The following is a 25,547-nucleotide window of genomic DNA, read 5'->3' as shown; positions in this document are numbered from 1 at the left end:
GTTGGAATAAACACACAAAATCTGAATGAAATCCCCCAAAATACAATTGGAAATTTATTCAGAATAAAAGCTTTGCAAATCAGTAGAAGTATACACAATTGGGTATATATGCAGGTGGGTTAGCGTTTTTTAAGTCCCAGTTGGTTGAAAACATCAGACTGTAAGCATTTCTTAGCGTCTAAGGTAGTGCCACAGTGTTGGGTTTGGGCAGAAGGGAAGGAAAGAATGGGATAGAATTCAGGGTGTGTGTGGCCGGGGGGGGGATTGGGCGAGTAATGACTGTTGATTTTTGTTTGGGGGGAAAGGAGGTGAAAAGAGGGTTCAGGGTTGAAACTTTGCACCATTGAGTGGGTTGTACTTACCGTGCGCCTGCCAGAGGCTATGATGGAATTGTTGGTGGGGCCACCACCAAGTGGAGTTGGGGTTCCTGAAGGTGTTGCAGAATGTTGAATGGACTGTGACTTTTCCCAGGATGACCAGTGCATGCCACCGGAAGTGTGTCCCTCCCCATTACAAGGAAGCCGAACTTTCCAAGGGTGAATCTGTGTGTCTGGATCGATGTGTCTCCAAGTACTTGGACATCCATGAGCGAATGGGCAAAAAACTGACAGAGCTGTCCATGCAGGATGAAGAGCTGATGAAGAGGATGCAGCAGGGCTCAGGGCCAGTATGAAGGCCCCCAGAGACAGTGAGCACCCAGCCCTGGACTGCAACCCTAACCCTTTTGCACTTGTCAATAAAAATATTGATGATTATATGTTCTGTTGGTGAGGAATGGGTTATTTCTACTATCCTTAGAGAGGACCCTGGAGCCTGGGGTTCGTTGGGAACTTGGTGTTGTTGATCTGTCCTGCTGTGACATGATCTCTTATAGGATATTGGCCAGGGACAGAATGTGTTTGAGAGCATGGAGGGGCCTCAGCATCCGTCTTTGTATCATTGTGTTGAGGCATCTAGGTACAGTGAAATGTCTGTGGAATGTGATCACCAGGTAATTGTGGGGTCAATAAAATGGAAGAGCTGATTTGGAGAGAGTGTGTAGAGTTTAGATTTCAAGGGTTTCCTGTGCATTCCATTTCTTTTTCCACTGTAATGGGTGGGAGGAGGCACTGGGGTACAGGTTCTGTCAGCAGATGGCGCTGTCAGCTCATCCAGAGCTTGGGCTTCTTTAGGCCTGGGAGAAGTGGGAGAATGGATATATTCCTCCCAGGATCATTGAGGTTTTAAAGCTCTAACTAGCTTCTCTGCTTAACCTAAGATGGTGAAGTGATATGTCTTTCCACTAGGTTGGTTCCTTATGTGATCTCTCGGGCAATTAATACATTTAAATGTTCTGATTTACATATTCTGGATTGGATACAAAAATGAATAAGGTTCATAGGATTAGGACTTCCAGGGACTTACTCTGTTCAAATCTGCCCATTATAGAGATATAGTTTAGGTCTACAAAGGGGAAGTGACTTGTCCCAGGTTACACTGGAAGTAAGTGGCCGAGAACCAGGATGAAAACCTGTAAATCTTTAACTCCGAATGGACAGCACCAGTTATCCCTGAGACCACAAGCTCTTGCCCTCAGGGAGCTTAGACTCTGGTAGAGGAGGAAAAGCTAAGAAGCAATTGTACTGAAATGGTCTGTGGATACTGCCCTGAGTGACAGAAACAAAATGACGTTGCAGTGGAGAAGAGTGAGCCACCCCAAATGTTACACGGTTTTCCCTCATGGTGGTCCAAGTTGGCCCTCAGCACTGTTTTTGAAGGGGTGCTTTGGAATATGACTCACCTGGAAGAGTGAAGAGTAATAATAATAGCCCATGGGTCATATATAGATATCTGTTCTGGCATGGCCAACTTCTGAGTTGACCCCAGGGAAGTTCCTGTTTTAGAAAGGTGAAAGAAAGAAACTTTCTGTGGTTGATGGTGTGAGAAAAGATCTGTTTGCTTTGCACCAGTAACCCTAACCTAGCACCTAACACTGGCAGGCATCATGTGATACTTCCAATATTAATTATATTGAAAAGTTTAAGGGATGTTGGGAAGGAAAGAGATTCAAGGGCTGAAAATGATATTTCCTTGGTTCATGGGAGGAGAGGAGTGTCCCCTCACCCCCAACAATTCCTGCATGAGGGCCATCTTCCCCACCTGAGGCCACTTTATTTTGCAAATGGGTGGAGCAGACTATTGACTTTTTTCTTGGGGGCCCAGAATTTAGGCTTCTACTGGGGTGTGCCCTGAATGGGTGAACGGTTTGGAGCTAGAGGGAAGGTCACGTGGCAGTGAAAGTGAACTGAGAAGGCAGAGAAGCATCTGAATGACTAATGAGCTCCCAGTCTCCTGGGGTAGGCTGGGAGGGCTCTGTGTGTGTGTGTGTGTGTGTGTGTGTGTGTGTGTACTCAGTGTCAATTCTCTAAGGTCCGATTGGTCAAATGTGGGGGATTGGGGACGGGTCCGGTCTCCCTGACATCGTTTTCAGAGGTGGGCTCCCATCGGCGTGTTGACTGCCTCTTAGCCCTGCTTGGACAGGATCTTTAAAAAGACAAGGTAGTTCTGCTGGCCTCCTCAGGGAGGGACAGCCTGGCTGGGGAACGGAGGCAGAGCGCAAGGAGACGAACAAGGGGGCGTTGGAGGCAGGACTCCAACTTTGGAACAACCCGACTGAAAAGAAGTGACGGGAAGGTGAGTGCCGGGACTCAGTGCGGGGAGTCGGGGTGGGCTGCCGGGCGGCTCCCGATGTGTACGACCCCCGCCCACCAGGCTGCAGGTCGACCCCGCCTTCTTTCTCTTTGCCCTGCGGGGTGGTCGGTCTCACCTCCCTTTGTCCTGTAGTTAACCTTATTTGTCTCGCACTGGAAAGCCAGGAGATCTGGGTTCGAATCCCATTTTGTCTGCTGCTTCTGAGCTGTGTGACTTTGGGCAAGGCCTTGTCCCTCTCTGGGTTTGGTTGCTCGATGTGACCTGGGGGGGGTAGGGTAGGGGGTGGGAGCCTTCCACCATCGGCTGCAGCCTCTTTTCTCTCATTTCTTCACCTTCCCTCTCCTCTCCCACCTCTGCCCTTTTAACCCTCCCTGGGCTGCTGTGTCCTCTCACCCGGCCTGTCCTGCCTGGTCAGCTCTATCCCAGGCCAGCCTCCTGCTGCTCCCCTCCCCACCCCCGTCCCCGCCCCGCACCGCCCCATAGTGTCCTGTCCCTCCCGCCCCACACTGGTGGCCCAGACTGGGGGAGTTTTCCTTTTCTGCTCGATTTCTCCGCCTTGCAAACACACACACACACACACACACACACACACACACACACACACGCACGCACGTCTTGTCTTTCTCGCCCTTATAAATTCAGTGGCTGACAGACTTCTGCCCTAGCCCCAAGCCCACCCCCCCCCCCACAGCGGCGTGGGGTGCCAGACCACGCAGGGGAGTCCACAGAGGGGTGAGTGGGGTTGAGGGGGGTGAGGAGAGCTGGGATGGGGGGAGGAAAGCTAGAGTAGGGGAGGAGGAGACAAGGAGCCCAAGTCGGGTCCCCATCCACGTGGCAGCTGCAGACTTAGCCGGGAAACGGAACTGTTGGGACACGGGTCTCAGAGGGGAGAGCAAGGGAGAGTTCCCTGGGTGGAGTGGGGGCTGTGGGGGGTGGGGAGAGGAAGGCGCTTGTAGTAGGGGAGGGGCACACGGGTGGGGACAGCTGACCTGGGCATCAGGGAACACACTTGGAGGAAGGTGCTGTAGCGAAGAGACAACAGGAAGAGGGGGCTGGGACCCTTCCACACTTTCCTTTCCTCTTTGTACTTGTCTTTTAGGGGTGCTTTTGGGAGAGGGAGTTGGAAGGCAGGGATGTGGGTGGTCCTAGCCCTCTCTCTGTCCCCTGTTGACCCTTGTGGACACTAGGCTGTTCATCCCACAAGGGGGGGTCAGCTGGTTTTCAAGGATTTGGGGAGATCTTACCATTCCTAGGGGGAGGAGGGTGGCAAGTTTCCAGAGGCCTGGGGAGACCCCATCATTCCTGAGGGGTGGGGAATGGCCGAGTGCCAGAAGCAGGCACGCAGGACTGCCTTTATCTCAGAAGGAGTCCCAAAGAGTTCCTTGTGGAGCCCTGACAGTGCCAATTCACCCCTGTCCTTACACTGGCACTGTCGGAGAGTCCTAGGACCAGAGTAAAAGCTCTTGAGGGTACCCATGTAGCCTCTGACTCTTTATCAGAAAGGAGGAAGGAAGCTCAGGCTGTCATCCGGGGTACTTACAGCCTGATCTCAGAGTTCCCCGTACTCACTGCCCTGTTCCTTGGCAGTCTAGAAACCAGCATGGCCCCCACACTCGCCCAGGCCTACCGGCGGCGATGGTGGATGGCCTGCACAGCCATGGTGGAGAACCTCTTCTTCTCTGCTGTACTGTTTGGCTGGGGCTCCCTGCTCATCATGCTTCAGAAGGAAGGCTTCTATTCCCACTTTTGCCCAGGTAAGTGGTGTGTTACCGCTGTTACCACAGTGACCAGATGGCTGGATTTAGAGTCAAGGGTCCTGGGTTCAAATGCCTACTCTCCTACTAATTTCCTGTGTAACCTTGGACAAGTCATTTAGCTAGATAGCTTCCAAGGTTCCTTCCAGCTCAAAATCTATAATCCTCTGATCTCCTTTAATCTTCATAAGATGACATTCCTCAGGAGCTGAGGGCAGGGAGGCTGAAGGGAAATGGGGACAAGTAAGGAGAGAAGTAGCATGATGGAGAGAGGAAGTGCTGGATTTAGAATCCTGAAGAGCTGAAGCCAAACCCTGCCTGAGAAATTTACCAAATGTGTGACCCTGGACAAATCACTTCACTACTCGTGGCCCCAGTTTCCTCATATGTAAAATGAGGGCTTTATGGCCTCTGAAGTCTCCTTTGGTTCTAAATCCATGATCCAACGAAGGGATCAGGAAGGAGGGCGTTGTAATAGGTCAGGGGTCTGGAGGCTGGAGGGCTAGTCTGGGCTTTGCTGGGTAAGTCACTTATTCTCTGAGCCCTCCCAAAAGAAGGTAAAGTGGCACAGTAGAGTCAGGTGGACCTGAGTTTGACTCTGGCCTCAGACACTTCCTAGCTGTGTGACCCTGGAAAAGTCATTTAACCCTGTTTGCCTCACTTTCTTCATCTGTCAGATGAGCTGGAGGAGGAAACAGCAAACCGCTCCATTATCTTTGCCAAGAAAGCCCCAAGTGGGGGGAAAAAAAAACCAAATGGGGTCACAAAGAGTCAGACACGACTAATGGAGTAAACCACAATAATATCTAGCTAGCATACCTTTATGGGGTGGTTGTGAGGGCCAATGCAGTTAGATATGGGACCGTGCTTTTGAAAAGCAATTCTGTTTGATTCAGATGTTAAGCCACTAGAACCAATCCCCCTTAGAGAAATAGATTTTATGTTTCTGTAAGACATATCAAGAAAACTAGACAGCCTTAGCTCCACCCCCCCCATTTCTAGCTGTGTGACCTTGTCCAAGTGACTTTTTTAGCTCTCTGAAATACCTCATGAAATGCCTCATGAAAAATGCAGCTAATAATATTGTACTACCTACCTCTTCTAATGCCTGAATGGCAGATTCATGGTAAATCTTACCAATTTTGGATTCAGTGCCCAAACATAGGAGCTCAGAGTATCTCACTGTAGCTTCAGGAGCAGGGGAAAATCTCAGTCTGGAAGTTTGATGTATTTCAGTTGCTCAGTTGAGAAGCTCAGGTAGGGACTGTGAATTTCAACACTTGTTAGGATGGGGCATTTGGACACCTGTCTTCTCAGTCACCCAGAGGATAAGGACTAGGCTAGGATCTAGGTGGGGTTGGTGGGTCGTGAAGCCTGATGATACTCTTAATAGTCTAGGAAGGGGAAGCATGTCCCCAGCAAAGAAGGGACTTTGGATACAGAGGAGCTGTGCTCTGAAAATCCACATGGACCAGCTAAGCTTATTAGGCCTGGCCCATCAGTCTCTCTCTCACTTTGCCCCTTCCCATGCTGGGACCACTTAGCAAGATACAGGAAAATGGACTTAGAGTGAAAAGACCTTGGCTCAGATCCCAGCTCTGACATTTATGAACTAAGTTACTTCCCTTCTCTGTGTGTCTGTTCCCTTATCTGTAGGATGACGGGGTTATACTAGGTGATCTCCAAGGTTCCATAGACTCTGACGGTCTATGCTCTAAAGGCCCTTTCAACTTTAAATCCTATGTTCATTTACATAGGCACCCTTTAGCTAGCTCTTCAATGGCTTCACATAATCATAGATTTAGATCTGGAAGGAAAGAACCTCAGAGACTGTCAAATCTAATTCCATTTTACATATGAGGAAACTGAGGTCTAGAGTCTTTAAGGCACTTGCCCTAGGTCATCCAGGTAGTAATAATGCAAGGGGGGATTTGAATCCAGATTCCCTGAGTCTGGAACCACATTACTTAGTACTGAACCTCTTCAGTCCAGGTCTGCTATAGTAGGGACCCTGCCCCTTGGATGTTGGGAAAAATAACTCCCTCTTCTCCCCCTGTTCCAAAGCCCCTGGAGAGAGAGGGGTGTGTGTGTGTGTGTGTGTGTGTGTGTGTGTGTGTGTGTGTGTATGTGTATGATAATCTTAATCTTAATCTTCCTCCTTTTAAGACTTCAACAGTACCCACCCTACGCCCTGGGAGTTCTGATTGTATTGCCCAAGCACTTTCTGGGGTTACAGGAGGAAAGAGCAGGTGGGAAAGGGGTGGAGACTTGCCTCTGACTCCCAGCACTAATTGCAGGGTGATAAGGGAAGAAGGAGGGATAGAGATTAGCACTGGCTGCCTGCCTGCAATGTTACTGCCAACTAGGGCCAGTGAGAGAGGGCAGATTGGGCAGGAGGGCTGGGTCTTGGGCTGTAGTGATAGGGGCCTAGGGAAAAATTTGGGCAGCTGGGAGTGTATATGGGCTGCAGGGCGTGTGTGTGTGTGTGTGTGTGTGTGTGTGTTGGGGAAAGGGGTAATGAGGAGAGAGTTTAGGAGAAGGGGGTAGAAGTGCCAGGGGTCCATTCCCCAGAGCAAAGTATGAGAATGTGTTCCCATGTCCCTGGTCCAAAGACACAGCTGCTGGGCTCTTTATAGCTCTCCTCACCTGATGCCTGATGTTCAGACACTCAGGCTCACCCCTTCTTCTGGTGCTCCTCTTCCTCATTCTTAAGACATTTGAGGATCCCCAGCCATGGGACAGAGGATGGAGCCACACTACTGCATGGAATGGAGCATGGGGACATTAGGAGGTGTAGTGCACCTCAGAGTGCCATGATCTGCTAGCGAGAGTATTTTTCCAGGTGCCAAGAGTTCTTGCTTTCCAGCTTTCTGACAAATTCCCTGTGTGACTTTGGGCACACTCATCCTCCTCTCCATGTCTATTTTTTATGTGTAGAATCTCCCTATCCTAACTCACACTGAGTGGAGAAAAGGAGATATGTTAAGAAGTAGAAAGCAGCATGGTCACAGAATTATGGGACGGTACCCGAGAGGTCATCTGGTCAGAGCCCCTCATTTTACAGATGAGGAAACGGAGACCCCAAGAAGGGAAGTGACTTGTCCAAAGCCATGAGGTCTTGAGAGGTGAGGGATGACATTCAAACCCGGGTCCTCTGACTCAGAACCTAGAATTTTTCCACCACGTCTTGCAGCTTCCCCAATAACACCGTAGGATGTTAGGTATCATTATTAGAGTCCCTTTTGTTCCTTTTCTTTTTAAAAAATATAATGGGTGCGATCAGGGGAACCCTGGTCTTGTTGTCTATCACTAGAATACACGCTATGGAGCTTACTTAGAAGGGCCTAGATCTGGGCAAGGTCCGTGGGCGTTCTCTAATCAGAGCTGATGTGATGATTATATTATATTCAGAAATGTATATAAACATCACTTCCTAATGACCCCCCAGCTTCCCCAATTTAGTCCTTCCTTGTTATTCTCCCGCCCTATCCGCCATCTTCATTTTTTGGAATGGCGCTTTCTCCCTGGGGCAATGCCATCACCCCAGAATTGGGGTCCGAGGCAGAAGGTGACTCTGTTACTCCGAATTTGGGGGAGGACGGGCGTGGTAGCATCCAAAATATAAGTCACCAACTCTTTATTAAGCACATGTGTGCCCAGCACTTTACTAGGTGGTAGAATGATACAGAAGGGATTAGGCTAGTGCTGCTTGACCTCAGGGCAGCTAGGTGGCAAAGTGCCTTGAGTTTTATCTTCATGAGTCCAAATCCAGCCTCAAAAACTTGCCAGCCGTGTGACCTTGGGCAAGTCACTTAATCCTGTTTGCCTCAGTTCCTCATCTGTAAAATGAGCCGGAAGGGCAACTAGATGGTTCACGAAGAGTCGGACATGACTGAAACTACTTAACAACAACAACATGAGCTGGAGAAGGAAATGGCAAACCACTCCGGTATCTTTGCCAAGAAAACCCCAGATGGGGTCACGAAGAGTGGAAGGCCACTGAAAAGCGATCAGACAAGTTTGCCCTCAGCAGGCCACACTGGAGGAACGGTGAGTGGAAGGCCAAAGCTGTAGATTTCAGCTTGACGGACGAAAGGTAAAAAACAGGGCAAGGAATCAGAACTGGCCCCAAGTGGAAGGCGTTGCCACTCGAAGCCTCCCTTCGTGAAAGCTCCTCAGTCTCAGCCTTAGCGAAGAAGGCACCCCTTCTTCAGATGGGCCCCGTGGGGGTTGCGCTCCGGGCCCTTCTGAGATCCCTTTGAGCTCGGAGATTCTGAAGTTCTGAGCTTGGTCTAGGTGGAATGATAAGGCAGGTAGCCACTCAAAAAAAAAAACACCAAAAAACAAACTTTAAGAACGCTTGTAGTGTAGGCATGCGTGCGTGTGTGTGTGTGTGTGTGTGTGGTGTGTGTGTGTGTGTGTGTGTGTGTGTGTGTTCCTGAGTGAGTGCTTCCAGGTGCATAAATATGGAGGGAGGGATCTGCTAGAGAGATGCCTGGCTGGAAGACAGGAGATTCAGATCAGCTGTCTTGCCTTTTCTGGGCCCCAATATGACTTCTTGCTCAGTCAGGTCAGATTCTTTGTGACCCCATTTAAGGTTTTCTTGGCAAAGATACTGGAGTGGTTTGCCATTTCCTTCTCCGGCTCATTTTTACAGATGAGGACACTGAAGCAAACAGAGTTAAGTGACTTGCCCAGGGTCACACAGCTAGGAAGTGTCTGAGGCCAGACAGATTGGCACTCTATCCACTTTGACCTAGCAATTTCCTTATCCTGCAAAGTGTGTGTGTGTGTGTGTGTGTGTGTGTGTGCGCGCGCGCGTACGCATGCACGTATGTGTGAAATCACACTTGAATGTTCTCTTCAGTTGCAATTAACATGAGCAGAGGTCTAAAAGTGGTTTCTAGCCCTCATGGTTTGGTTGCAACTCGCTTTGCTTGGCAGCGTTCAAACTCAGGAGCCTTATGCCTTAGTTTATGTCTCTTGGGCACTGGGGGTAGGGGGGTAGCAGGGTGGAGGAGGGAGATGTGGAATAATCCAAACTGAGCTGGTAAGAGCCAGTGTTTAAGTTCATGAAAAATATAACTGCCATTCAGACAGGAGAATCCTCATCTCTGCTGGTCAGAGCATTTTCTCCTCCACAGGAGCGCTGAGCCAAACTGACATCAGAGTCGTCTCGTATTTCCTTCTCTGTATATGCATGGTTCTCTCCAGAAGAAAGTCAGCTCTTTGGGGGCAGGGACTCTTTTCATTTTTGTCTTTGTGCCCTCAGTGCCGAGCACATAGTCAGTGCTTTAATGTTTCTTAAGTCTCCGAATGCCTCTTCATGTCTTCCCCAGAGAAGAATGGCACCAACAGTAGTGAGGGCCAGCATTCAGTCGAGCATCAGTGGCCCACCTGTGAGAGTCAGGAGGAAATGTTGAACCTGGGCTTCACCATCGGCTCCTTTGTTCTGAGCGCCACCACCTTGCCCCTGGGCATCCTCATGGACCGATTTGGGCCCCGACCTCTTCGCCTGGTTGGCAGGTAAAGAAGGGGAATGGCCACCACAGTCCAGGGGAGGGGGTCCTGGAGAGGACCTGGGAACAGAGACTCGTCCAAAGCTGTTCACAGAAGGCAGTGTGCTAAGCGTTGAGCACTTGGTCAGAAGGCCTGGATTTGAGCCTTTTCTCTACATAGGGTATGTGATGGTGAACAAGTCACTCACTCCACCTTTGTGTAGGGGTGTTCTTTCTTCTCTCTGAGCCTCAGTTATCTCAGCTGCAAAGTGGGATTAGTAATACCCATGCCTAATGTATGGGCTTCAGATATAGGCACAGTGATTGTGTCTGGGTTGATGACTGGACTGATATATTTCAAGGATGTTTGTCAACAGAAGGTTGGCTACCAGATGATTCTATTCAATTTAGCAAACATTTATTAACCTATTGTTGTCCTTAAGGACTTTATAATCTCTTAGGCAGGGTGAGGCATATACATAGATAACCCCTAAGTTGGAAAATGACACAAGGCAAAGGAAAGGTCAAAGAGAATTGCCGGACAGAAAGAGACAGGGAGGGAGCAATGAATTTTTGGCTTCTGTGATTCATGAAACTCTCTCTGAAGGCATGAAAGAGTTCCCACTGTCTTGGGGACAACTGATGAAATTAGTTATCTTTTCAAGCAGTACTTACCACAATGAACAATTAAGGATTTCTCAAGCCCTGCTACATGGAATACTCTGTTCTAGATGCTAGAGACAGAGAGAAGGAACTTCCTACTTTCAAGGTGCCTATAATTTAATAGAAGGGAATACAACATGTCCATGTTATAAATCCAGTCTGAGGAAGGGAGTTAGTTAAGTAGATAGAATCCTGGCTTGGGCACTTACTAACTGGGTGGTCCTGGGCAAGTCCTCATTTCTATAAAATTGGGATAATAATAACATTGTGTTGTTGTGAGGATCAAATGAGATAATATATGTAAAGTACTTTGTAAACCTTAAAGAGATACATAAATGCTATCCATCGATGATGGTGGTGGTGATGACAATAATGACAATGAAAAGAAAGGAGAGAGCAGACAAATGCTCCGTTTGAGGAGGGAGAGAATCCTTCCAACCTAACTTTAGGCAGGCAGTGGGTACAGTGGCTAGATAAGTTCAAATTGGGCCTCAGATACTTACTAGCTGTGTGATCCTGGGCAAGTCTCTTAACTCTGTTTGCCGCAGTTTCCTCATCTGCCAAAAGAGCCGGAGAAGGAAATGGCAAACCACTCCAGTATCTTTGCCAAGAAAATCCCAAATGGGATCAAGAAGAGTCAGACAAGACTGAACAACAACAAAGAGTCAGAGGACCAGAGTTCGAGTTCTGATTCTATCATTTACTACCTGCATGACATTGAGAAAGACATTTGGCTTCCTCAGGCCTCAGTCTCTCATCTGTTAAATAAAAGGATTGGACTAGAAAGGTCCCTTCTGACTCTAAATCCATGATCTTATGATCTCTCTGGCCCTTAGGTTCCTGTAAAATGGGAGGGAAGTTGGTCTGGATGATCTCCACTATCCCTTCCACCTCTAAAGAGAATGATCAAGTCAATTCACAAGCATTTATTAAGCACCTACTATAAGGTGCCATGCTTGGCACTGGGGTTACAAAGACAAAAATGAAATGGTCCCCGCTCTCAAGGAGCTTACATTCTATTAGTGGGAAGAAGAAAAAAACCAAATATATACACAGATAAGTCATCAGGGAGGGTCCTAGCAGCTGGGGGGGGGGGAAGGTAGCCCCTGAGCTGAACCTTAAAGAGGTTCTGAGGGGTTCCTAGGAAAAAAGAAGTAAGGAGAGAAAGCATTTCAGACATTGGGGAGAGTCTCTACAAAGTCATAGAGTGGGAGATGGAATGCCACATATAGTGAAGAACAGGCAGGTCAGCTGGAGTGTGAAATTCCTGAGGTAATGTGCAGTAAGGTGGTCTGCAGTCAGATGGGCTTGAAATGCCAGATAGAGAAGTTTGTATTTTATCCTAGGGGCACAAGGGGGCCACTTGGAGCTTCTTAAGTGGGGGAAGGGCAGTGACATGGTCAGACCTTTAGGAATATCACTGTGGCAGATGGATCAAATATAGGTGAGACTTGATTTGGGTGGATGGGGGGACAATTAGAAGACTAATGCCTTCCAATGGCAGAGTGACAAGTGATGACAACCTTAGGGACTCAATTTCAGTAAGGCGGGGTCACATGCTAGAAATATGTGAAGGCAGAATCACCCAGACTTGGCCTGATTGGGTATGTGGTGCTATGGAGAGTTGAAGACCAGACGCTGAGGTTTACAAGGTTTCGAGGGATGGGATCCTCAACAGAAACAGATAGTTAAGAAGCTACTTCAGGAGTGAGGTGTGAGGAGAATAAGTTATTTTGGTTGTGTGGTTTTGTTTTGTTTTGTTTTTAGGCTTTTGAGGTTAAATGACTTGCCCAGGATCACACAGCTAGTAAGTGTTCTTTGAGGCAGGATTTTAACTCAGGTCCCCGACTCCAGGGCTGGTGCTCTGTCCACTGCGCCACCTAGCTGCCCTAGTCGTCGTTGTTGTTGTTTTTTAAAGGCATGGGAATGGAATAGCAGAATTTATCTCTGTGATTCTCTTGGTATCCTTTCTTCCAAAACAAACCATCGTATTGATAGCATTTGTCTTGACATCACTTGCATTTCTAAGCATTCCGTCGCACCCACTTCCATCCGGAGAACCATCCCTTGTAACAGAGAAAAAGAAAGAAGAGAAAATAGAGAAGTAAGTCTGCTTTGGACAGCTAGTGATGGAGATGACCAGTAAGCATGTGGTAATGGGGGACTAGAGCGAAGGAGAAGGACTGTGGGTCTAGATTGATTTGTTAAAGCGGAAGAGTTGTATTGAGGAAAGCTTTTAGCAAACTGTAAACCATGATATAAGAATGAGGCTATCATCATCATCCAGGATTATTATCCCTCTCCACCATCTTTTACCACCCCGTTGTCTCCACAGCTCCAGCTTCGCAGCCTCCTGTGCACTGATGGCTCTGGCCTCTCAGAATCCCTTAGGTGAGATCCCTCTGAGGTCAGCCCTTCCCTATTCCTTTTCCCCAGGGCACAGTCCCACTTTTCCCCTTGCTATGGCCCCCCACCCTGGGAACCTAATATTGCAGATATCTGGAGGGAAAGCAGCCTAGGGGCTCTTGGGGTTGGGATGGCAAGCAGCACCTGTCCCACCCTCTCCACGTGCTGCCCCGACTTTGCTCTCACACCTAGCTCTCTCTGTATCCGGCCTCTAGTTTTGTCTCCGCTCATCTTTCTGGCCTTGTCTCTGAATGGCTTCGGTGGCATCTGTCTGACCTTCACTTCGCTCACTGTGAGTTCTGGGCACTCGCCGGGAGCTGCCGGCGGTGATGGGGTACAGCTTAGAAGGGGAGTCAAGGGCAGAGTGCAGTTGCGCCTAGGTGTGGTGGGGGACGAGAGCCCGAGGGAGCAGACCTTTGACGTGTGTCTGCCCAGATGTGGTGGTGATGTGTGGGGGAGGGTTGGGGGACGGGAGGAGTGGCGGTGGTACCGTGTGCTGGGTCGAGGGGGGGTGTCTGTGGGGGTCAGCGAGGCAGCGCTCAGGCTGAGGGGGCTCAGCCTAGGCCATGTTTATCTGTGTGGTTTTGGCTCTTCCGGGTGCTTTGGGCGGACTCTCTCCCACCCCGAAGGGGTAGCGTTTCACTCCTGCCCCGGGACATTGCACAACTCCCAGGAATGAGAAATGCCGCCTCCCTTTCGCTCCCTGGGCGTGAGGGGCATGAAGCCAAAGGCACCCAGACTGGCCTTTTCGTGCGCCTTCGTCTCCGTCCCTTCTTAGCTCCTACTCCCCTCTGCCTCCCGGGCACAAGATTGGGTGCTTTCCTCCTTCCCTCCTTTCCCTCTTCCCACCTTTCTTCCTTCCCTTTTTCTTTACTTTTTCACCCCCCACCCCCACCTTACTGCTCTCTGGCTCCTTCCTCTCCCGGTCCACATCCTCTCCCCTCCCCCTTTCTCTTCTCAATCCCTGTTCCTTCCCCCAGGTCCCGACTCTAGGGGTCCAGCGCAATCCCAGTATCCTCCCCTGAGGGCAGGAGGAGGAAGCCCTTATCCTGGGCCAGGAAACTCTGCCTGATAACTGGCTCCTGCATCAGGCCCCCTGTGGCTCACCCCCCCCCCCGCTCCCCCGGCCCCCCATCGCGGTGAGCCGCTGACCAATGGAAGGACTGGACAGCCCTCCCTGCTGCTGCCGGGCCCCGCCCCCGTCTCCCCTCCCTCCTCCACCACTCCTCCCTCTCCCTCCCTTGCACCCGCCGCGGTTTCGGGTGTGTTGAGACAGCTTGTGCCTCCCGACCCACTGTTTGCTAAAGTCCGTAAGCCAACTGGAAGCCAGGACTGGCCCTCCCTCCCCCTCTGGGGAAGCCTCAAGCTGGCCATCCCCTTATGCTGAGAGACATGGGTCCTCCTTTTTGGGACTTTGGCACCCTTCCTTGATACCCCTGGCAGCTGGCCTCTCAGATACAGGGAACAAGGGGACATTTGCCCCAGAGTGAGTAGCCAGTTTACCACCATTTCCTTTCCCAAGGCCCTGGAGCTCCCAGGTCTTTAGCTTTTAGGCTAGACCACCCTCTCCCAGCCTTTTTCATGGAAAGGCCCCCAGAGCCTGATCTAGGGGAGAAGGGAAGGAGGGAGAGAGAGCAGGTTGAAAAGACACCGTGATTTTGTTCTCCGCTTCCCCCCGGGGCCTGGCTGGACTTGAATTGAGCGAAACACGTCATTAATTATTTCTTTGGTGGTGAACCTGCCCTAAGGTCCTTCTCCCATTCATTGCCTGTTGGCGGCTTGGAGGTGACCCTGAGTTGTTTCAGGCGGTACCATGGTGCCCATGGGGTGCAAGCTCTGGGAGGGGTGGGGAGAGGTGTTGAGATCTGCAGGAACAGAGGGAGTATCATCAGAAGTGCTTAAACTCTGGGTTAGGTTTCTAGCCTGAGCACCTCCATCAGAGTCCTAGCCTCCTTTTCCTGGGCCTGGGTAAGGGACTCACTCACTCCCTAAGGGCAGAACCAGTGTCAAAGTGGCCGTTTTGGATTCTATGTCAGGACAAGCTTCCTAATAAACGGGGCTATCAAAATGCTTTTTGGGGAGCTCACACTGCACCCCACCCCCTTCAGCTCTTCAGGCAGAGGCTGGCTGGCCACTTTTTGTTTTTTTTAGGTGTGGGGAGTGGGATATTGTAGAGGGATTGTCATTCAGGTATGGTTTGTGCTCTGTGACCCCCCAGGCCCCTTCCAACTTTGAGATTCTGTGAATTTCTCACCTTTTCCTAGACTTTACAAAGACCACTCCCTCCTTCATTCTGGCATACCCACGTTTCCAGTAATTTCACTGATCCCACATTAGTTACATTTATATTCATGTCTCCCTGATAAGGTTTGAGAGATGACCCAGGCTCCTTGGGATTTGGGAGAGCTGGCTTCCTTTTATCACCAATATATTGGGAAGGCTCACCTTACCTGATTCTATGTGAATTCCTGTTAATCCAATCAGCCTGACCTAACCTGGTGTGCTGGGTACGGAAGAGTACGCAGCAGCTTCTCCTTTTTCCTCCCACTCTGTCTCATGGTGCTATGATGCTATAAATTCCCCTTCTTGCCTTCCCATCCCTTCCTGGGCCCTTTCACTGTCCCTTCTGTCAGGTCTGTGCAGAAGGTTTGGCAGGTGGGAGACTTCCCCTCCAGGCTGGGCTCCCTATAGCAGCAGGTGGGATTGCTGGTTTGTGTGTATATGTATGTGCATTGGGTGTTGGCCTGGTAATAGTGTTAGGGCCCGAATCTTGGAATCTCTGAGTTGGAAAGGACCCTTAAGACTGCTTGGTTTGGCCCAGCCCAAGAGTCTTGTCATAGGCTCAGGAATACTAAGTCAACCCTCCACTGGCCCTTCGATGCTGAGATGACATGTGTAGAGGCCTTAGGGATAAAGGAAGCTAGAAACCAGGTAGAGCATCACTGAGGGATGGCAGAACTGGGAGTCGGGAGACATGGGATTCCATCTCATCTCTGTTGTCCTTCAGCTGGTGCCATTCAGCAAATGATTGTATTTCTCTGGGTCTCATTTGTCAAGTGAAAGAGGTACCCTCAATGACCTTTCAGGTCCTTTCTATTTCGGAATCCTGGGATGGTCATGAATGTCTGAGATTGCCTCCAGCTCTCAGGATTTGTGATTCTCCTCATGGAGGGAGCCTCTAATAACCTGCTTCATCTATGCATTTTTTCCCCTCAGTTGCCCAACATATTTGGAAACCTTCAATCCACAATCATGTCCCTAATGATCGGCTCCTATGCTTCATCTGCCATCACATTCCCTGGAATTAAGGTACAGTCAGCCCCCTCCAGCAGGCTGGGGTGGGGTGGGATGAGCTGTGCCTGTTATTCCTGCCCTCAGGGAAGAGCTGGGATAGGGGCTGCTATCTCTGTTTACAGGACTTCTAGGGTTCAAAGATCAGAGGCCCCCTCCACACACCATTTAGAGAGACTGTGGTTTGATGGGGAAAAAAAAGAGTATTGGACTAGAAACCAAGCAACATAGGGTAGTGGAAAAAGCACTCAGCTTGAAGACTTGAATGTGAATCCCAGTTGGGATTCACTGGGCAAGTCACAGCCATTAGCAGTATCGTTTTTCTTCATCCCTCAAATCTGGACACTATGTGCAGTGACTGTGATACTGACACTGGGTAGTTGAGAGGGAAGTACTTTGACAGCCTCATCATTTTCTTAGTCTCTAACTCCTTTGTTGCTCTTTCTTCTGTCTTCTGACTCTGGTGTCTCATGCTGCAGCTGATCTATGATGCTGGGGTGTCCTTTGTGGTCATCATGTTCACCTGGTCTGCCCTGGCCTGTCTCATTTTCATCAACTGTGCCCTCAACTGGCCCAGTGAAGGCTTCCCTGCCCCAGAGGAGGCCAATTACATGTAAGAGTGTGTGTGTGAATGTGTGTGTGTGTGTGTGTGTGTGTGTGTGTGTGTGTGTGTGTGTGTGTGTATGGCTGGCTACAGCTGGGAAGAGAAGAACAAAGCCTGTTCTTTCTCCCTGTCCTGGAAAGAAGGTTGGGAGGAAGACTCACTGGGTTTGAGAGGCAGTGATTGGGCCCTGGATTCACTGCACTCCACTGGACATCAGGATGGAAGTACTGGTTCTGTCACTTGCTGGTAGTGTGACTTTGGGCAAGTCACTTCCTCTTTCCAAGCCTCAGTTTCTCCAACTCTAAATTGAAGGGATTGGACTAGAAGAGCTTCAGGGTCCTGTCCAAATAGAAATCCCCTGATCCCTGTGGAAGGGAAGACAGGTTTCTCTTTCTGAAAGGCCAGCCAAGCATAAACATATAAAAACCACTTCAGTTCCTAATGTGCTCTCTGCAGAATCCCTGAGTACCAAGTATAGGCATCTGAATTGGGAGTAGTGGGCTTAGTTGGACTGCAAACTCATATGAGTTATCAGTGTGCTTGGTGTAAGCTCTTTGAGGACAGGGGCTATTTCTTTTTTACCGCCACATCCATAGTGCCTGGCACAGAGTGGGAGTTTAATGAATACTTGTTCAGTGAACAAATGCATATGGCAGCCTCCCAAGAGCTAATGTGATCTCGGGCTACATTAGGAAAGGCGAAGTTTCTAGGAATTCGAAGGTGATGTATGCCTCTGAATGACTCCCTGGTCAGACTGCATCAGCAGGGTTATGTTTAGTTCTGGGTACCACATCTTAGGAAGGACATTGATGAGATGGCCATGATTGAGGAAGGCGATCAGCTAATGAAGGGTCTTGAGTCCATACCATATGATGGACAGTTCAAGGAACTGGGGATATTTAGACATGAGAAGAGGAGATTTAGTGGGAAAATGATAGCTGTCCTTAAGTATTTGAAAAGTGGTAGAAATGGAGGAGCTAGATGGTGTTGTGGGTAGAGCACCAGTCCTGGAGTCAGAAGGACCTGAGGTCAAATCCAGCCTCAGATACTTACTAGCTGTGACCCTGGACAAGTCACTTAACCCTGATTGCCTCATAAAAAGGAAAGAAATGGAAGAGGGATTGGAAGTGTTCTCTTTGCCCTCTAAATGTGAAATCAGGAGCAATTGGTAGGAGGTACTGAGGCAAATTTATTCTCTCTTTAAAGAAAAAAACTTCCTAACTAGTAATACTGCCCCAAACTGAAAGAAATGGCTGCCTAGGGCTAGGAAGATCTGGGTTCAAGGCCTGTCTGCTGGCTATGTGATCCTTCGCCAATCACTTAAATGTCTCAGGGTCCTAGACAGTGAATGCTCTAAGATAGGAAGCTACAGGGGTGCCGATCTGCACTGGCACAAGGAGGTCCATAGTACAGTGAAATCATAGGTGCAGTCTCTGCCCCCCATTGCAGACTGGAGTGGACAGCCTTGACAGTTGGTGGGTTCCCCTTCTCTGGAGGTCTTCAAGCAGAGATTGGATGGCCACTTGTGGAAATGTTATGGTGGTAATTCCTTGGTCGGCATGGGTTTGATCAACTGGCCTTGTAGCTGCTGAGTTCCCTTACAGCTGTGTGATATTCTGTGTGAATCTGGAATGAGGGACAGCTTCTTAGAGGAAGAAGGTTCCAGATGCCACAGGCTCGAATCTCCCATGTTCTCTGTCCCTTGTTCCCTCCAGGAAAAAGATCAAGGTGAATGGGCTGGCCTTAGACCACAAGGTGACTGGTGATCGTCCTCATGTCCACGTCACTACCACGAGTCAGCAACTGAGCCAGAAGACCCCAGATGTACAGGAAGAAAAGGAGTTCTTTTCATTATCTCAAGAGGTGGAAGGCCCCGTGGCTGCCACTCCTGAGAGTGAGTGTCAGACCCCCCCCACCCCTCCCCAGGTCATATCCAAGAGCTGAGTCCCTGGAGATTCAGGCTGCAGGGACCCGCTGTTGGATTACAGGATTGTGCATGGATGCTGGGAAGGGGTTGGGTGGGTGGGGTCTCCCAGACACTGAGACAAAGCCTTTGGGCGTCGTCAGTATAGCTCTTGGCAGCTGCCACTTTCCCCAGCCCCCTGCAATCCCAGGGCCTCTTGCATCACTGGACTCTGGTCACAGTCTCTGGGAGTGGGCACCTTAGCGCCTAGCTTGATGGGTCCCTCTGCTGGTGGACAGTAGGAGCTGCACTCGTGCCACTGCCCTTGTTTCTGGGCTAGAGTAAGATGGGAAAAGGGAAAAGCCAAAATGCTAGAGGAATAGCAGGAGGGAGAAAACACTTCCACCTTGGGGAGAGGGAAGAGTGATGGAGGAAGGAAGAGAAAGGAGAGGCTTCGTGATAGAGGCGGACCTGGAAGGACAAGCAGGGTTGGCATTCCAGACATGAGGACCTGGCTGCACGGATATCAGGTGGGAGGAATTGCCTCAAAGACAAATTGTCCAAGGACCACCAGGGAGGTGTCCAGATGCTTCTTTTTGGCCTGTGTGTAGGACTTACACGCGCTAAGGCAGGAGGCAGGGAAAGGAAGAGATGGAAGATCAGGACTTGAAGGCAGGTGGGGGGCGGAGATCCTGCCATCTGGGTTCAGGGAGGGGCTCCCCTCTTCTTGTTGCAGAATCTGTCCCCTTTCGGAAAAGCCTCTTTTCCCCCCTATTTCTCTGGAGTCTCCTTACCATGGGTATGACCCAACTTCGGGTGATCTTCTACATGGCCTCCATGAACAAGATGCTGGAGTTCTTGATAACTGGTGGCCAAAAGCTGGGTAAGGATTTCTTCTGGGAAGGAGGGAGGATATAGGAAAAGACACGCTGGGTGAGGGGAAGGGGTGCTCATCCCTCTGTTCAATACTCTGTGTTTATGTCTCTCTTTCTGTCTTCTCCCCATTCCCAACTGTCCACAGAGACAGAGAAGGAGGAATATGATATGAAGGAGCAAGGTATGTGGTCTCCAGTGGGGTAAGAGGACATGGGGCTATCAGAATCTTATATGTCCATGAAGCCACAGCTGTCAGAGCTAGAGGAGATTCTTAGACCCTAGAAAGTCAGAGCTAGAGGGAATCTTAGAACCTCAAATATCAGAGCGAGACAGGGCCTTGGAAGGTAAAAGGGCAGAGACAGAAGGTCTCCTGCCAACCATCTTGGACAGCTCTTACATTTTACAGAAGACAGTGTTGAGCTTACTCCGTGTATCAGCTGCATCGGCTCTCCCACCCAGTTCTAAGGATAGCCTCCTAGCCTTAGAAGTACCTTGAGATCCTTGAGGATTTGGGCGTCTCAGTCAGATCAGGGAAAGGGCCTTTCAGAGATTTCTTGCTCCTCTCCTTTGCCCTGCCAGGGGAGAGTCGCCTCAGGCAGAGCAGACAGTGCCTGCCGGAGCGCATCCTCATTGACATCTCCTCATCTCACTTTTCCTCTTGCCGGCGCCAGTTGGGTTCTACTCCTCCGTCTTTGGTGCCATGCAGCTGCTGTGTCTCCTCACCTGTCCTTTAATTGGCTACATCATGGACTGGCGAATCAAGGAATGTGTTGACGCCCCTAGTGAGGCCCGCATCCCAGAAGTCGCCAGGTAACCCCGGAGAAGGGCAGTCTTATCTGGAGTTGGGGTGGGATGGATTTGACTGCTGGAGAGCTCCCATGGATAACTCTGCTAGCAAAGAGATTATGTCCTTTATCCCTGGACCACTCTTGCAAAGGATTGGTCAGGCAGGAGGCCCAACAGGAACAGCCCAAAAGGCCAGTTGGAGCTGGCCCTTTGCCAACTTTGCCCAGGGCTAATGAAGTCTTTATCCTGTGCTTCTCTTGCTGGTGGGGTCCCATTTTGTCCAGGGCTTCTTGTTTTCACCCCACTCCCACTTCCTTCTTTGTGTGGGATCCTCCCATCCTGGGCTTTATCTGGACAAGGCCTAGGATGGAGGAGTAAGGAGCCAGCTCTAGGGCACTTCTGCCTGCCAGGCTGGGTCAGTGGCAGATAACCTGATGAGCTTCCTTGGTTCCGTCATGGCAGCCCAGAGGAAAGAATGGGTAGGCCATTGCTATGCCTATCCAACCCCTAGTCAGAGAAGTAGGTGGATCTCCAGAGCCCAGGGTGACTCTTTGATCTTGACAGGGATGGTATTGCTAAGCAGGGGACTAGAATTCGTTATGGAAAGATCCAGAAGCTCACCAATGCTATCTACGCCTTTCTTTTGACCAACACTCTGCTTGTGGTCTTTGGGATCACCTGCCTCATTCACAGCTTACACTTGCAGGTAACCTTATCTACTACCCTTACCCTGCCCCATCCCTGGACTGTTACCTACCTTTACTTCCTGCCTTCTTCATGGAATGCTATGGGCCAACTCCTTACAGTTCCTTTTCTAGCACTCAGCCTGGGTGTGAGCAGGCATGGGGGATCCTGAAAAAGACCCGATGCAGGGAAAGTAGGGTTGGAAGGCCTGGGTTTGAATCCTGGCTTTCTTACTTGTTGCTTTTGTGACCAAGGGCGAGTCACTTCAGCAGTATGGGCCTCCCATTCCTTATCTGATAAATGAGGGGCATAGATTTATGATAACAGCAGCAACAACAATAATTATAAACACAAACCTGGAATAGGGGATCTAAATCACATGGGGACAAGATGAGGTACTCAAAGGAGTTGGCTGGCTCCCCACTAGCCAGGGAAGAAATGTATCCAGGACACACTTTCACGGTTAATTTACATGACTAACATTTCCTCCTTCACTTTCTTAAGTCTAAACAATCAACAAAACAAATAAACCAAAGCCTAATTTGTAATGTTTGTCCTTTTTTTTTTTTTTAAAGTGAGGCAACTGGGGTTAAGTGACTTGCCCAGAGTCACACAGCTAGAAAGTATGATGTGTCTGAGGCCGTAATTTGAACTCGGTCTTCCTGACTCCAGGGCTGGTGCTCTGTCCACTGCCTCCACCTAGCAGCCCCCAAGGTGTAAACGCTCACTTTGAAAATTTAGCAATTGGCTCTGAGATCTGGCACACCCCTTGGGTACAAATCATCCCCATCAACCTACCTGCTCCTAGAGTGTACCAAAGATGCTTTCAGTGAGCTTACAGAGGATGAGTTTACATCCTAATAACTTTTAATCTCCTGCAAAAAAAGGACAAATTGACTTTCGTGTCCTTATCACTTCCCTCCAGGACTCTTTCCACTGTCCATCCCCCTTAGCTGCCTTTGATTGACAGATTTCCACCTCGTTACTTTGGGGGCCCCGTGGGGCATGGACCAGAGAGGGCCAAGCAGCCGGAGCAATAATCGGAGTTAGCACTTCTTTGGTGCTCCAAGGTGTGCAAAGCGATTTACATAGAGTAACTCATTGAATTTGCTTAGGAAATCATTGCTAGAGTTCAGGTGGGAGGTGCTGAAGACCAGAACGAGTGGGAGCTACTTCAGCTCCCTGGCTGAGTCACTTTAAGACTGGAGGTATCACCCGCTTTCCCTTCCCAATGGGGAGGTTTCTTTACATCCTCATCATGGGGCATGTCAGTTCCAAGGGGAATGTCTCTTTTGGACTTGTTTGGGCTAGGAGTGCACAGGCAGAGTGCCACCATTGCCACCAGTTTCCCTCCCCAAGAATCTCAGCTTTAACACAACTTTGTTAAACGAAACAAACCAAACCAAACCTATCTCTCTTCTTCTCCATTTCTTGTTGCCAGCTTTTATCCTTCATCCTACACACAGTGATTCGAGGCTTCTTCCACTCTGCCTGTGGGGGACTCTATGCTGCTGTGTAAGTCTCTGGGGCTGAACCCCTGGGGTAGAATACAGAGAAGAGTGGCTTTGGGGATCTGGATTTGGCTCCAACCCCTGTTCTTTACCACCTTTATGTTACTAGGCTGCTGTCTTCAGCTTCCTGGGCCTCAGTTTCCTTATCTGTAAAGTGGACCAGAAGAGCTTTCTGGTCTCCTTTAATGTTCATCATCTCATGAGCTGGGGTATATTCCACTAATCCCTGTTCCCCCTGCAGGTAGAATTTTAGCTCATAGAATTTCAGAGTTTTGCTGATCTAAATAGAACTCCCAGTTCAGGATTCAGAACGTTTGGTGGGTGTCGTGGGACCCCTTAGAGACATTACTTTTGTGGCCATGTGAAGCATCCATCGGAGAGGGGAAAAACTTATAGCAGGTAGAACACCTCTTATCTTAGAAGCTTGAGGACTCACTCTCAGAATAATATTTTTAAATGGATAAAATATAATGCACAAGATGACAAAGGAAGCCAATTTTATTCAAATATATGTGGCAAAATATTAAAAACCAAGTACATTGAGTCCCTAGGTTAAGAGCCTACCTCCTAATTCAGGAATGGTTTTACCTCTGCTAGTCTTTGCTAGTCATGGGAAGCTCAGGACCTCTTTTCACATCCCTTGCTCAATAGCTAGAGTTGATCCCTAGGTCCTATGCTGAGCTAAATGCCTATGCTGAGATACAATTTTGCATCCTGCTTGTTCTCCTGTTATGGGCCACGGTTCTGCCTTTTGGAGGAACATTGAACAAAGTCTTCTGTACAACAGACAATCCTTCATATATTAGAAGACCACTGCCTCCCGTTAACTTCTCTTCTCCAGATTAAATATTGCTGTTCGGTTATTTCAGATTCTTCTTGACTCCGTTTGGATTCCTTTTTTTTTTTTTAAGGCAATTGGGGTTAAGTGACTTGCTCATGGTCACACAGCTAGTATCTGTCAAGTGTTTGGTCTGAGGTAGGATTTGAACTCAGGTCCTCCTGACTTCAGGGCCGGTGCTGTATTCACTGGGTCACCTAGCTGCCCCATTTGGGGTTTTCTTGACAAAGATAATGAATGGAGTGGTTGGCATTTCCTTCTCCAGACTATTTTACAGATGAGGAAACTGAGGCAAATAGGGCTAAGTGACTTGCCCAGGGTCACTCATCTAGTGGATGTCTGAGGCCATATTTGAACTCAAGTTGCCCTAAACATTCCTACCTCCTTCAAATGACCATAATTTAGCTGTCACTGTCTTGCTGTTCTCCATAATGTTGGGGTATGTGTGTGTCTCTGTTGTACTGTAAGAGAGAATGCGTCATGAATCTGGGGCTTTGGGCCCCTTTAATCGACAGGTTTCCTTCTAATCACTTTGGGACCCTGACTGGCTTGCAGTCCACCATCAGTGCTATATTTGCTCTTTTGCAACAGCCCCTTTTCATGGTGATGTTGGGACCTTTACACGGAGACCCTTTCTGGGTAAGAGTGGGCATTGGGCCCCTGGTGGGGAGCGGGCTGATGAAGGAGGGGAGGGCTGAAGAGTTGAAGGAAGGGCTGTAGCCTTTCACCCCCTCTGGCCCTCCTCCTCAGGGGCTGAGGGAGAGGTTCAGGTATTGCTGGGTTTGATGACAGAGTGGAAAGAGTTCTGGATCTGAAGAGTCTGAAGACTTGAGTTCCACTGCCACAGCTTGCTTTTTATGAAGCCTTGGGGAAATTGTTTCTCTTCTTTTCCACTTGTACTAAAAATACGTTTGGATTGGGCGGCCTTTAAGACTTGCCAATTGTCAACTAGTCCAACCGCTACTTCGTTGTTCAGATGGAAAAACTGAGGTCCAGGGAAAGGAAGTGAACTGTCCAAGGTCACACAAAGAAACAGGAGCAGAGCTGGGTTTTGAATCCAGGCCTTCTTCAGTCAAGTCTGGCAGACTTGCCGCCGTATCATGCTGTATCTCTGCCTGATGAATGCCCCCTCTTTCCCTTCCCTCAGGTGAATTTGGGTCTGCTCTTCTTCTCCCTCCTGGGATACCTGCTGCCCTCCTACCTCTTCTTCTATCGAGCGAAGCTGAAGAAAAGGTTCCACTCCTGGAAGGCTTCGGAGGTGTACCGTTTTCAGGAAACAGTTGCCTAGTTGGGGGAAAGAATGCCCCCACTCGGTATTCCCAGGGAGAACAGGAGGAACTGCCCCAGCTTGGAGTTTCTACCTGCAACATATGCACGTAGCCACGGGACATGGATTTATAAATACATGAGTTCTATTTTTGTAGGAACTTGCAAAAAAGTCAAAACCAAAAAAGAAAAAACCCAAAAAACTCAAACCAAAAAAAAAACCCCAAAAAACCAAAGCACCCCACAACCACCAAAAGGAAAAAAAAAACCCACACAGAAATGCTCTGCTGATGGAGGCCAGGCTAGAGGGCTTCATTAGCAGATCCAAGGGGGAAAGACTTGTTTTCTTTTTCTCTTGAAACCACATGGCCGCCTAAGGCTAGGGATAGCTGTTGCTCTATGTGGATAGAGGAGGCAGCCTGGTGACAGACATTTCTGGGGACGAGAGCCATAGGGTGGCCTCCCGCCCCCTGCACAGGGACAGTAGGGTTGCGTCCAGAATGGGCATCTGGGCCAGAGCCTAGAAGGGGAGCCTGACTTTGATGGTGGGAGGGCAGGTTCCCTCCTTGTCGCCACTGCTGTGGCTGCTGCCACCGTGGTTGGCACGCTGGAAATAAAAAGGGAAGCGAGAGATGCTTGCGTATGTACGTGCCTCAGGGCAGAGCTGCTACGTGGGAACTTTCCACGCACAGTCATTCCCCCCTTTTTCCCACCGCTCTCACTCCCCCCCAAACTCTTTGGCATTAAATGGGACACAGTCCCAGCTGAGCCCTGAA

The 25,547-nt window shown here is 49.4% G+C and overlaps 2 protein-coding genes and 1 long non-coding RNA gene across 8 annotated transcripts in view; 2 read left to right on the top strand and 1 right to left on the bottom strand.

Annotated features, from left to right (window-relative positions):
* TIMM10 (translocase of inner mitochondrial membrane 10) overlaps positions 1 to 757 on the top strand; it is a 4,319-nt gene extending 3,562 nt beyond the window's left edge. For all 3 annotated transcript variants that reach the window (XM_020974540.2, XM_020974542.2, XM_020974541.2), the window contains exon 4: positions 472 to 757. In XM_020974540.2, coding sequence (XP_020830199.1) covers positions 472 to 673 — 202 coding nt within the window. In that variant the 3' untranslated portion in view covers positions 674 to 757. The remainder of the gene's footprint in view (positions 1 to 471) is intronic.
* LOC144455409 (uncharacterized) overlaps positions 1 to 4,176 on the bottom strand; it is a 4,427-nt gene extending 251 nt beyond the window's left edge. The window contains exons 1-2 of the long non-coding RNA XR_013484153.1: positions 3,936 to 4,176; positions 363 to 2,952 (exon numbers count right to left, since the gene is read on the bottom strand). This is a non-coding gene — a long non-coding RNA (uncharacterized LOC144455409). The remainder of the gene's footprint in view (positions 1 to 362; positions 2,953 to 3,935) is intronic.
* SLC43A1 (solute carrier family 43 member 1) lies at positions 2,585 to 25,547 on the top strand. 4 transcript variants are annotated; one of them, XM_020974512.2, is made up of 15 exons: positions 2,585 to 2,673; positions 4,279 to 4,445; positions 9,785 to 9,971; positions 12,942 to 12,997; positions 13,228 to 13,304; positions 16,229 to 16,321; positions 16,783 to 16,916; positions 18,623 to 18,801; positions 19,547 to 19,693; positions 19,832 to 19,867; positions 20,358 to 20,496; positions 21,037 to 21,178; positions 22,598 to 22,671; positions 24,021 to 24,144; positions 24,653 to 25,547. In XM_020974512.2, the coding sequence occupies exons 2-15, from the start codon at positions 4,292 to 4,294 to the stop codon at positions 24,791 to 24,793; spliced, it is 1,683 nt and encodes a 560-aa protein (XP_020830171.1). In that variant the 5' UTR covers positions 2,585 to 2,673; positions 4,279 to 4,291; the 3' UTR covers positions 24,794 to 25,547. The 4 variants fall into 4 exon arrangements, with proteins under 4 accessions (XP_020830171.1, XP_078004895.1, XP_020830168.1 ...); XM_020974509.2 differs by lacking the exon at positions 2,585 to 2,673 and adding an exon at positions 3,189 to 3,423; XM_078148768.1 differs by lacking the exon at positions 2,585 to 2,673 and having other exon boundaries at positions 4,207 to 4,445.

This window comes from Phascolarctos cinereus, unplaced genomic scaffold (genome assembly GCF_003287225.1).
Source record: "Phascolarctos cinereus isolate Bilbo 61053 unplaced genomic scaffold, phaCin_HiC Scaffold_9;HRSCAF=440, whole genome shotgun sequence".
NCBI classification, from domain to species: domain Eukaryota; kingdom Metazoa; phylum Chordata; class Mammalia; order Diprotodontia; family Phascolarctidae; genus Phascolarctos; species Phascolarctos cinereus.
The sequence above is the reverse complement of the archived record's forward strand: the minus strand, read 5'-3'. Positions and strand labels throughout refer to the sequence as shown.

Excerpts from the sequence above, each read along its gene's own strand:
- SLC43A1 (XM_020974512.2), top strand. The coding sequence starts at position 4,292 with ATGGCCCCCACACTCGCCCAGGCCTACCGGCGGCGATGGTGGATGGCC. Across the intron at positions 18,802-19,546 it reads CGTGGCTGCCACTCCTGAGA|AATCTGTCCCCTTTCGGAAA; the intron begins GTGAGTGTCAGA and ends TTCTTGTTGCAG. Across the intron at positions 19,694-19,831 it reads AACTGGTGGCCAAAAGCTGG|AGACAGAGAAGGAGGAATAT; the intron begins GTAAGGATTTCT and ends AACTGTCCACAG.